Genomic DNA, 12,500 nt, shown 5'->3' on the forward strand with positions numbered 1-12,500 from the left:
ATCTGTTAAACTGTACTGTATTTCTGTGATGTGCAGCTGTATTTTCAGCATCATTCCTCCAGTCTTCAGTGTCACATGATCTTCAGAAATCAGTATAATATGCTGATCTGCTGCTCAAGAAACATTTCTGATTATTATCAATGTTGAAAACAGTCGTGCTGCACAATATTTTTGTGGAAACTGTGATGCATTTTATTTTTCAGGATCCACAGATGAACAGAAAGTTCAAAAGAACAGCATTTATTTGAAATAGAAATATTTTGTAACATTATAAATGTCTTTACTGTCACTTTTGATCAGCTTAATGCATCATGAAAGAATGTAATTAATTTTAAGATCAAATACAGAAGCTCGAATGTCTTCATTGCAAACCACAAAAATAAAAGTGTGGTTTAACTTGATGAAATTATGACTTAAATATAATACTATTTATAATAAATATTGTACTATTAATATTAAAACACTGTTGTGCAGCTCTTTATTAGATAATAAAATTAAAAACACAAATCATGATGTTCTGTTGTATTTTTATGTTTTACATTTTAAAGATTATTGATTAAAAGTTTTATGAACTCAACTGATTAGACATGTGATTTGATTAAAATTGATTTAACCCATTAAAACGTGATCCAGAAAAATGTAAATGGAAAGCACAAAAGTTGGGGAAAATATAAATAGATTTTATAGTATTAATTATGACTTTGGCACCTTATTCCAAATATTTTGAAGTCACTTGACGGAACAGACAAAAATATCATTGTTCAGTGAAAACCTCTTTTTGCATGTGTGTTTTCTTAATCTCATGGTGCAGAAACAGAGAGATTTCACATATTTCAGCTGTGTTCCTGTCTTCTGATTGGTCAGTCCAGTGCTCCATTTATTATAACATTCATAAAATAATGATGTATCCTTTAATGTTGTTATTATGTGACAAAAGCAATAACACTTCAGGCCTTGTTGCTTTGGCAACATTCACAATGTATCCGTCTCGTCCAATCACATTAATGACTGCTGGGTCATTCTGTGTCAAATCTACCAAATTTCAGAAACTTCCCCGGCTCAAATTGTTGACTTTGGTAAGATTTTTAATGAAGGAAGACAAAAAATAAATAGTGATGAAAGCCCAAATATTAAATGTCATGGATTGATATGCACTGTTTTGTAGAGGGGGCTCAAAATGACATTTTTCACCGGAGATTTGGAGCCAAATTACAGGAGGGTCAAAACGACTTGAGAAGGATCGCAGCATCATTATGTTATTTTTCCACAGAGATTGGTAGCTCTATTAGTAAAATCTGTTGACTTCAGCAATCTTTGTTGCATTATATGCCAATGGTGACCGTTCAAAAATGTGATAAAAGCACTTTTTGTGTGTTTTCCCCCAAAGTTTGCATGACTGTAACTCGAGAAGTATTAAAGATATCTCAATATCTTTTTAGATTCTGGTTCTTAACAAACTTTTCTTTTGGTATCTTTAGTTTTAAGGCCCTGAATGGTTCAGTTCCAGAGATACTGGGATCTCAATGTGGCTTCAGGAGTAAATTGTTAAATTTGCGCACACTTTCATTGCTCAAAAACCAAGTGTGGGTCACTTTGTATGTAGTTGATGCTTATTGTATTTAAAGGGGATTGTCTGAAGAGCAAATAATGTTGAAACTAGAAATGTGTCTTGTTTCCTTTTATCAAAACCATTTAATAGACCATACCTATCTTGAGTGGCAAAAATAATCTTTTTCCAAAGTTTGCATGCCTGTAACTTTAGAAGTGTTAAAGATATCTTAATATAAATTTATATTCTGGTTCTTAGCTAACTTTTCTTTTATCATCTTAATTTTAAGGCTCTTTAATCATTCAGTCCCAGAGATATGAGGATCCCAATGTGCAAATTGTGCCCATTTTCAATGGTCGAAAACCAAATGTGGGTCACGTTGCATACAGCTGATGCTTGTTGAATTTAAAGAAGCTGAAAAGTCTTTTCTGTCACTTTTGATTGATTTAATGCATCCTTGATAAATAAAAGTATTTTATTTTAAGAATTTGTCGGGCAGTCACATGTTTGTCGGGCGTGTTTGAGAGTGTTTATTTCTCATCTGCCCTGATGGTTTTTATTCATTCTGAGCGCAGAAGAGATTGGCGGTGAGATTGATTAACGCTGCCGTTGCGTCCGGTTCAGAAAGGCCTCCGCCTGTGATTCAGCGTCTGATGAGCTCCTCTGAACGGGTTTGTTTCTTGTTGCAGATCCCTGAAGGCTTCAGCGACCCGTAGAGCTCAAACTGCACCATGCTGGCGTGTCTGCAGAGACAGAACCAACCGGCCCAACACCAACACCAACACCTGACGTGTGCCGCGAAGAGCCTGGACGCGCCGCTCAATCGCAGGAGTAAGTCTGGCACAGCCGGTTAGATGTCGCTTTGAGGTGGTTGAGTTTTGGTTAAGCACCACCCTAACTATTCAATTTATTTATTAGTTTTTTTTAGTTGTTTATTTAGTATTTATTTTTATTTACTTATTATTTCTGTGCTTATTATTTATTTATTTATTGACTTATTTACTTTTATATTTTATTTATACATTTATTTATTTAAAATTAAGTCCTGTCTTTTGATCTTTTTTTTATTTTTTTTTTACCATTTTTATTTTAATGTTAGTTAATAATTCTTATTTTATTTTGTATTTTTTATATTAAATATTATATTATTTATATAACTTTATATAAATATATAAACTGTTATATATACAGTTTTTTATTTATTTATTTATTTTGTTAACTTATTTTATTTTAATATTAAGTTTTAAAATGTTTATTTATATTTTATATTTTATATTTATATATTAAATATTGTATAAATAAATAAGCCCCGTCTTAAAACTTATTTACGTATTTTTATTTATTAATTTTTTATTTACTTATTTATTGTTTGTATTGTTTTTTTAATGTACTTTTTATTTATTTATTTTTTTAGTTTATTTACTTACTGACTTATTTAAAAATAAGCCATTTCTCAACACAATTATTATTTTTATTTTCGTCTGAGAGTTTCAGATGTGGCACAGTTTAATGATGAGAAAGAAGAAGAGCACACGAGGCAGAGCGAGAGATGGGGAAAGTAAGATATAAAAGGAAAAAGGAAATTAACTTGAAAGAAAACCAAATGCGTAAAAGGGCAGAAAGCGAGTGAGATTAAAGCGCTTCATTGGAGGTGGAAGAAAGAAGGGCCTGATAAATTGAATTTTCAGGCTAACCTTTGATTTTCATGGCTTAACCTCATCGAGCGGCTCATAGATCTCCGTCCAGCAGATGGATTTTCATCCTTTAGGAGAGCGAGAGAGGTGGATACGTTTTATTGGGCTCTTCTTAAACTCTCTGGCCTACTTTCCTGCGTCTGTTTGCTGGTGAAGAGCTGCTGGAAACTCTCGGCTGTGCTCGCCTGTCAGCGTTCAGACGTCAGATAAGACGTTCACCTTGAGTTTCAGGGTTCGTGTCATCTGCACAGATCTGCAGGAGCTCCGTACGGCCCTCATCGAATCCATCGCAGCGGGTTAATTGAATCTGCGAGCGCATTGATCAGCCGTGACGCAGGTGCATGTCGCTTCCGTCCAAGGGCAGATCCAGACTCAGAAATGTGTGGAGATATTCATGCAAATATTTACATTTATATTTATAGTCCGTAAACGTGATCCGTATCAGTGTATATGTATAACTTGGGGAATGGGACTTTTTTTTTTTTAAAGAAATCTTTAGAAGGCAATTAATAAAGGAGATGTTGGCTGTTTTTCAAATCTGGTGTGACTTTATAATCTAAATTTAATGCAGTTTCACTTTTTACACTCAAACGGCTGAAATGTCAAAATGTTAAAGGAATATGTTTGTTAATGGTTAATGATATGTAGATGTAGATTACTGTGTATTTGCTTATTTATATATTTGAGGCATTTAATTTTTTCATTTGTATTATTTGCTTATGTTTATTTATTTTGTTTTACTATCTAAGCTTTGAAAATGTATGTATCCAGATTTATGCGTTTATTTCTTTTTAGCATTATACATTTATTTAGGCATTTAAGCATTTATTGTCTGCTTTACATTTATTTATTTATTAATGAGCTTAGGGTTCATTAGACTCATCTGTCTCTTTAATTTTGTTCTCTTTATTCATTGATAAATGTGCTTTTGTTGAACAGTTTTACACTGAAAACACTACTGTTCAAGCCGCGTTGAGCCAAAGCTCGGGTCATGTTTTATTCGTGTTTGATGCAGACGCTTTAAAGCCCAGCAGAAGCCGGTCTTTTATGTCCGGTTCTGCATTATGTCCTGAATTAAAGTCTTTTGAGCTGTTTTATGAAAAGGTCAAACTCTCGTTATGAGTTTGAATCACTCTAATGACTCACTAGGTCGTAGGTTTTCACTGAATTTCTTGTCAAACTCAAATGTTTGTAGATAGACATTATTTTAATAAGTATAAGTATAACAATAACTATGAATTCAACCATAACTATAAATGAAACCATAACGATAACTGTACCGATAATAACCGATAATAAGTAAATATAACAAAAACGATAAGTATACTTGCATCAACAGAAACAAACGATAATGTTTTCTTTATTCTAAGCGTGCAATGCAGTTTTTAATCTTTTAATCGCACGAGCTTGAGTGTTTGACGTGCGTCCTGTAGATTCAGCACACATCCGTGCGTTTGGAGGCTGCTGCTCTGGCTTTTCTGGCCTGACGTGAGATGCTTTATGTGAACTGTTGTGTTGTTCTAGTTAGGGATGTAACGATTCACTCAACTCACGATTCAATTCGATCCGCGCTTTTTTTTAACAAAATGAGATTTAAGTCAAATTATAAATTAAATTTGTCCTTTTATTTTTGCTTGGCAAAATGTTTCACGTTTCTTTGTGAAATTGAAATATAATAATATACTAATATTGCTCTTTTGTTGGTTTTGATTGCTTCTATTGTCTTCATTTGTTAGTCGCTTTGGATAAAAGCGTGTGCTAAATGACAAAATTTAAATATGATGTAAATGACAAAACTAAATTGAATGCTTTTATGCTTTAACTGTTGTGTTATTCTAGTTAGGGATGTAACGATTCACTCAACTCACGATTCAATTCGATCCGCGCTTTTTTTTAACAAAATGAGATTTAAGTCAAATTATAAATTAAATTTGTCCTTTTATTTTTGCTTGGCAAAATGTTTCACGTTTCTTTGTGAAATTGAAATATAATAATATACTAATATTGCTCTTTTGTTGGTTTTGATTGCTTCTATTGTCTTCATTTGTTAGTCGCTTTGGATAAAAGCGTGTGCTAAATGACAAAATTTAAATATGATGTAAATGACAAAACTAAATTGAAATTTTAAAACAAACCCCAAATCAAATAAATGCGTAACACAAATAAAATAAATCTTCATATAAACAAACTAAGGTTTTGTCTGTGCTCTTAACATTTAAAATTAGAGGCAACCACTGCATTTTAATCACGATCCAAACAAAGATGCTGCATGCATGCAACACGAGCAGTAGTAAACTAAATTATATTCTATAGTTTCGAAATTTGAAGCAAAAACAGAAATGGTTTGACTTCAGTTTTGTGAAACTATACATAAATATATCTGCATGAAACAGAAACAGCAGACGAGCTGAACGAGACGCAGATGCACTCTCTGCCAGCAGGTTTTGCTTGGCAAAATGTTTCACGTTTCTTTGTGAAATTGAAATATAATAATATACTAATATTGCTCTTTTGTTGGTTTTGATTGCTTCTATTGTCCTCAGTTGTAAATCGCTTTGGACAAAAGCGTCTGCTAAATTACAAAATGTAAATATAATGTAAATAACAAAACTACATTGAAATTTTAAAACAAGTCCCAAATCAAATAAATAAGTAACACAAAAAAAATAAATGTCTTCATATAAACAAAATAAGGCTTTGTCTGTGCTCTTTCCATTTAAAATTAGAGGCAACCACTGCATTTTAATCACGATCCAAACAAAGATGCTGCATGCATGCAACACGAGCAGTAGTAAACTAAATTATATTCTATAGTTTCGAAATTTGAAGCAAAAACAGAAATGGTTTGACTTCAGTTTTGTGAAACTATACATAAATATATCTGCATGAAACAGAAACAGCAGACGAGCTGAACGAGACGCAGATGCACTCTCTGCCAGCAGGCTGTAAACAAAGCAGCGCTGCGCTTATAAACTTTAATATGTGTTATACAGAGGCAAGATGAAAAGAAAAAATACCATCTAAACTTTCCTAAAGACAGTAAGTTCCCCTCAGACATGCATTCATATAAACTCCTGCCCCTAACTGAATCGCGATTTGTTTAGCATCTCAACTGATTTGTATCGTCACATTTGAATCGATTTTCAACCGGCTCGCGGTTAATCGTTACATCCCTAGTGCTAGTGTTTCAGCTCGATCACCAGGTGCATTTTCTGGGCAAGTGTGGAAGATTTGTGCAGTGTATGTCACCCGAGTCCCAGCCGCGGGCGTTTGTTCCTCCGTTAATCACCGATTAACACAAGCAGCTAGAAAAGCCTGAGATCTGCTCTCTGATCCGGCAGACCTGCGTTAACCGTGACCATGGGGCGCAGATTAGACGGCTTACAGTGACTGAGAGCGTTTGTGTGTTTGTGAGGAGATGAGAGCGTCCAGAGGTCATGCTGAAAGATCTCGTTCCTCTCGGCTCTTCCTCGCTTTAGCAGCCCGTGTGAAGTAACGAATGAGTCCATCTGTTTAAACCCCCCCCACGCTTCCCTTTATCTGCAGCGGTTTCTTCTTGTTTCTGGCCTACTTTAAGAGTTCAGTCCGTATCAGATCGTGTGTTCAGTTAATTAGCTGCGTGTTAATTGAGATTTCAGAGCCCCTCGTCCTCATGTAATGCGGTGCGTGAGTTTGATCGAAGGCTTGACTTTCACCGAGCTGCTTCAGCTGAGGAACATGCGAACATCAGACAGGCGTTTACATTGAGCTAACTGTGCTTCTTGATTGCTGTGTGTTTATAGCTGAAAGGTTAGTGAGCACTAGGTGGATAATTATGGGCTTACATTTCTGCCATAATTCTGCGCGCGAAAGTTCATATTTTGAGTGCACAAAAGTGCATTTTGCACGCGCACAATCTGAGTTTGTGGAGAAAATGTTCGTTTTGCAAAGAAAAAAGTATTTTGAGCGCACTGAAATCAATTTTGCATTTTAAAATACGTTTTTGGATGTGTGCAGACCTTCTCTTTTGCGCGTGCAACGTTTCACTAGCTTGCTCACCTGATGCCCCCCTCTGTGCTCGCAAAATGCCAACAGCTCGCGTGCGCAACACAACCCAGCGTTACAATGTGCCATAATTCCAGCAAATCACATAATTGCATTACCTCGACAGCAGCAGAGGACAAATACAGTGCATGCATAATTATTATGCAAGTTGATATTCTGATTATATTTTTTTCCAAGCACATTTGACCAATAATTATAACTACTATTAATCTTGTATTTAATCACTTATAATTGATATATAATTATTCATGAAGGCTGAAGTGAAAAATGTCTTATATTCAGGTGTGCATAATTATTAAGCAGATTTTCTTTTACAGATAAAATGAGCCAAAAAAGAGATTTAACTCGGACTTAAAGTAAAAATTATTAAATGCCCATGAGAAATATTCAAATACAATACTAGAAATACTAATACAATACTAGAAATGGCAAAGTGAATGCATAACCATTGGACAGCAAAATGCTCAGTGGGTCAGCAGGGTCAGTCAGAAACATGTGGAGAAGAAAAGATGCATGTTAACTGCAAAAGAATTATGAATTAAGGTGAAGAATTAGGTGTGAAATCACCAGGAAGCATTTAGTCTCCAGCGCCACCATTTTCCAGAACTGCAACCTACCTGGAGTCTCCAGAAGTACAAGGTGTCAGGTTCTCAGAGACTTGGGTTAAATATAGAATCCTAAAAAAAGACCCCTACTTAATAAGAATCACATACTGAAGTGTAGTAAAATGCTTGAAAAATGATTTATTTATATATATATATGTGTGTGCTTTATAGACAGATAAGTTGAGAAGGACCAGCACCACATCCTCTTGTACCTCTTGTTCATCTGGAGACTTTATCTGTAGAAGATAACCTGCTTAATAATTATGCACACCTGAATATAAGGCGTTTTCACTTCCAGCCGTCATGAACAATAATATATAGATTATAAGTGATTAAATATAAGATTAATAGTAGTTATAATTATTGGTAAAATGTGCTCGGAAAAAAATATAATCAGAATATCAACTTGCATAATAATTATGCTTGCACTGTATTTGTCCTCTGCTGCTGTCGAGGTAATGCAATTATGTGATTTGTGAATTAGGTAATGTTGTGATTGGTTGTCAAGGCAGCCAATCAGAATTTAGCAGCCTCGGTCTCTGATTGGCTGGAATTATGGCACATTGTAACGCTGGGTTGTGTTGCGCACGCGAGCTGTTGGCATTTAGCGAGCACAGAGGGGGGCATCAGGTGAGCAAGCTAGTGAAACGTTGCACGCGCAAAAGAGAAGGTCTGCACACATCCAAAAACGTATTTTAAATGCAAAATTGATTTCCGTGCGCTCGAAAGACTTTATCCTTTGCAAAACGAACATTTTCTCCACAAACTCAGATCGCGCGCGTGCAAAATGCACTTTTGTGCGCTCAAAATATGAACTTTCGCGCGCAGAATTATGGCAGAAATGTAAGCCCATAGATAATTCCTGAAGGTCAAGATGCTAATTACCTCAGACGTTGTATTTTACTTTCACTTCAGTTTTTGGTTCAACGATTAGCTTCTCCCTTTTCACATCTACTATACTTTAGATTTCCTGGCTGTACGTTTTAATTTATTCAACCAAATGTTCTCCAAGTCATGGTTTACTATTGCTATTCATCTAAAACGAAAGCCTATTGGCTGTTTGCAAACAAAGTGCAAACCATTCAATGTGCAACCCAACACTGTCAGAAACCAATGTGACAATCTTGTACCCTATGTACCCATAAAAGGTGCATATTAGTATCAGACACTCTAAAAAGTAAAGGTTCTTTATTGGCATCGATGGTTCCATGAAGAGCTTTTAACATCCATGGAGTAATCCTTTGCAAAACGAACATTTTCTCCACAAACTCAGATCGCGCGCGTGCAAAATGCACTTTTGTGCGCTCAAAATATGAACTTTCGCGCGCAGAATTATGGCAGAAATGTAAGCCCATAGATAATTCCTGAAGGTCAAGATGCTAATTACCTCAGACGTTGTATTTTACTTTCACTTCAGTTTTTGGTTCAACGATTAGCTTCTCCCTTTTCACATCTACTATACTTTAGATTTCCTGGCTGTACGTTTTCATTTATTCAACCAAATGTTCTCCAAGTCATGGTTTACTATTGCTATTCATCTAAAACGAAAGCCTATTGGCTGTTTGCAAACAAAGTGCAAACCATTCGATGTGCAACCCAACACTGTCAGAAACCAATGTGACAATCTTGTACCCTATGTACCCATAAAAGGTGCATATTAGTATCAGACACTCTAAAAAGTATTAAAATAACCTTTTTTTGTGCATTGGAAATGTTCCATGCATGTTAAAAGCTCTTCATGGAACTATCAATGGCAATAAATAACCTTTATTTTCAAGAGTAATAATATGAACCCTTAAGGTTCTAAAATGCACCTTTTTGGTGCAAATAAGGTACAAAGATGTCCATGTGAAGGCTGTTGTACTCCTAAAAGTGCCATTTTTGCACGTTTTCTGAGAGTGAACTTCCTGTTTTGATACTACGTCAACACAGGAAGTAATTTCATGGGTCTGTAATACTTAATGGTTGGTTTGACCAACTGGTTCATAGTATTTGTTGACGATTGGCCATCCTCTCGAAATGCTGAAACCCAAGCACTTTGAACGCAGTGCCACTTAAATTTCAAACACTATCTCTTTTGATTGATTTTTGTTTTTCTCGAAGTCAAATTTCCCCAGTCCATGTGAGTGTTTGGTGACCCCGGTGGGCTCAGCGGGCCTCGCCACCTCTACTATTCCTTTCATTTTAAACACTCAATTTATTTCCTTTATGAGGTAGATCTTGTAGATTGAATCATTTTCACAGTTGGAGGCTCATTGTGGGCCTGGAATGAAATGAAGTCCCAAATCAATCCCGAACGGGAACAACGTGAGCTCGGCATCGCGTGACAGAGGAGACGCTCCAAATGACTGCTGGGACCGAATGGGTTGTGTTTGTGTATCTCTGGTAGAGATCCTTCAATCATTCACCTCGAGAAGTGAGTTTGATTGACTGTGGCATAATCGGCCTTAATTTCAGCACTTTTCTTTTCATGTCAGAAATTCCATAAAGGTGTCATTCTGGCCGTATTTTCCGCCAGTAGATTTACTGCTCAGAAATGGAGCACTTTTTTCCCCAGCTTCCTTGTGTTGCGGGAATCTAAACAGCCATGAAATTGCCTGAATAATGGTGTTTAAATCCAATCTCAGTTAGTCGCCCGTACACTGTTGGCTGTAGGTCCTGTTTTCATTTGAAAGCTATTGCATTTGTAGACATCTCAAAATTGGCTGCCAGTGATATTGGCTTGCATTTATTGTGGCCTCACTGGCGTCTATGGGAATCTTGCCCTCATTATAGTCCAGAGATACATTTGAGATGCATTCGAGCAGCACACAAATGCACAAACATATATAAAGCAGTGTTTCCAATTTGCTGCTTGTATAGCAATGTTTCTAATGTTAATTTTACATGTCGCTCCACCCGTATCCGAGCCCCTTAAGAGTGGATTGCACATCCAAACGCCATGAAATGAATTCCACTCAAGCCACTGAAACAAAATTAGCTCCTTTCCCATCCCCCTCCTCGTCTCTTTTCTCTCCCCTTGATTTCCCAAGGTAATCCAATTTTGTCCTGAAGAAAGACCAAATTAATTTCATAATGCACTGATCAAACATTGCCCGAGGTGTCTCCCTCCACAAAATGAGTTTCTAGAGAGATGCAGATGTCTGAGGATGAACAGCCAGCCGAGGAAATAAAGAGACGGAGAGTGATGCAGACGCTCCAATATCTTCATATTTATTGGACGATTTTTCTTGTGTGACGTCTGATAATTTTTAACTCATCCAGTATTCATCACTCTTCCATATTTATTGCGAAACTCCTCCGGCACGAGGCGCTTCGTCAGACAGCACAGTCTCAAACGAGAAACGAGCGATCTTATATGCAAGCAGATGCATATGGAAAACAATGCGATCATCAACAATAAACAGCATATAAATGAAAACTGCCTAATGTTACTGAGTGAAATGTCGATCCAAGATGTGATAAAGGACTGTGAAGCTTTGGGGGTGTTGATGGAAGCGATCGACTGCATCTTTGCTTTGATCATCGAACTGAATATGATCCAGATGTAGTCTTTGATTAAAAGCGTAATTTTTCTCAGCTTTTTGCTTAATGTTGCTTTTTTTTAAATAAAACTTACCTACATTCAAGTGTTGATAAAAAAACGAATGCCTGACGCTAGAATAAAACGGATTTATTTGTTTAAAAGTAGAGGCTCTGATCTTTATTTTGATGTATTGCATGTTGAGATATTCATACAAAAAAATATTCTGGGGGCCATGAAATTTTAGTGAAAATGATCAAAAGTGCTGGCGACTTTTTCCAAAAACGCTGGGGGGGAAAGAGTTAAGAGACATGAAACGTTTTGCATTATTGACATATTAGGCATGCAAATGAATGTGTGCTCATTTTAAAAGACCTAGAATTTCTTTACCCCCGCCCCCCCCACCCCAGTGTTCAAGACATGGTCTAATAATGCAGCGTTGAATTATTCATGCCGTTTTCTCTTTGTCCGCAGGTGAGGTGATCTCTACGCGCTACCCATCCACAGCCGAACTGGACTCCTATGCACAAAGAACTGCCGATAGCCCCCTTTCAATCAAGATCTTCCCCTCCAACATCAGGGTCCCGCAGCACAAGCAAATCAGCAGGACTGTCAACGGCTTGGACACCGCCGGCCAGGGCTTGGGCCCGTACTCGCACCCCTCCCAAGGCTTGCTGGCGATCATCAAGACTTCCTCCAAAGGTGTGTTGAAGAGTGCCGATGGAAAACGAGCCAAGCTTTCCCCTATCCAGATGGCGGTGGCTCCGTACGCACCACCCAGCGGCAGCAGACACCGGCAGAGGCCGTATAGCGTTGTGTCCCACGGCGTCGTCCATCACATGAGCCATGCGTCCAACGTTCAATCCACTCCTTCATTCTTGGACACGAGTTTCGCCCAGAGTGCTCTGGCATATTCCGGAGCTGTGCTGCCTACTCAAAGCGCGGACTACTGGGCGCAGCGGCACTATCCACACATGTACGGGAGCGGGAGCGGAGCCGTCGTCAGCCGCTCGCCAGAGGCCTCCTACAGATCACACCCTCCCAGTCTAACCATTCTAGACAAGGTCCCGTCATCCCCTGCCATG

The 12,500-nt window shown here is 37.3% G+C and overlaps 1 protein-coding gene across 1 annotated transcript in view; it reads left to right on the forward strand.

The window, feature by feature from the left end:
* Positions 1 to 12,500, forward strand: part of LOC107570728 (protein FAM222A-like) — a 28,142-nt gene that overhangs the window by 15,091 nt on the left and 551 nt on the right. The window contains exons 2-3 of the mRNA XM_016256988.1: positions 2,239 to 2,380; positions 11,890 to 12,500. The exon at positions 11,890 to 12,500 is cut by the window's right edge and continues 551 nt beyond it. Of these exons, the coding sequence (XP_016112474.1) occupies positions 2,281 to 2,380; positions 11,890 to 12,500 (711 nt within the window). The 5' untranslated portion in view covers positions 2,239 to 2,280. The remainder of the gene's footprint in view (positions 1 to 2,238; positions 2,381 to 11,889) is intronic.

Source organism: Sinocyclocheilus grahami, unplaced genomic scaffold, assembly GCF_001515645.1.
Source record: "Sinocyclocheilus grahami isolate Dianchi unplaced genomic scaffold, SAMN03320097.WGS_v1.1 scaffold1497.1, whole genome shotgun sequence".
In the NCBI taxonomy this organism is placed as follows: domain Eukaryota; kingdom Metazoa; phylum Chordata; class Actinopteri; order Cypriniformes; family Cyprinidae; genus Sinocyclocheilus; species Sinocyclocheilus grahami.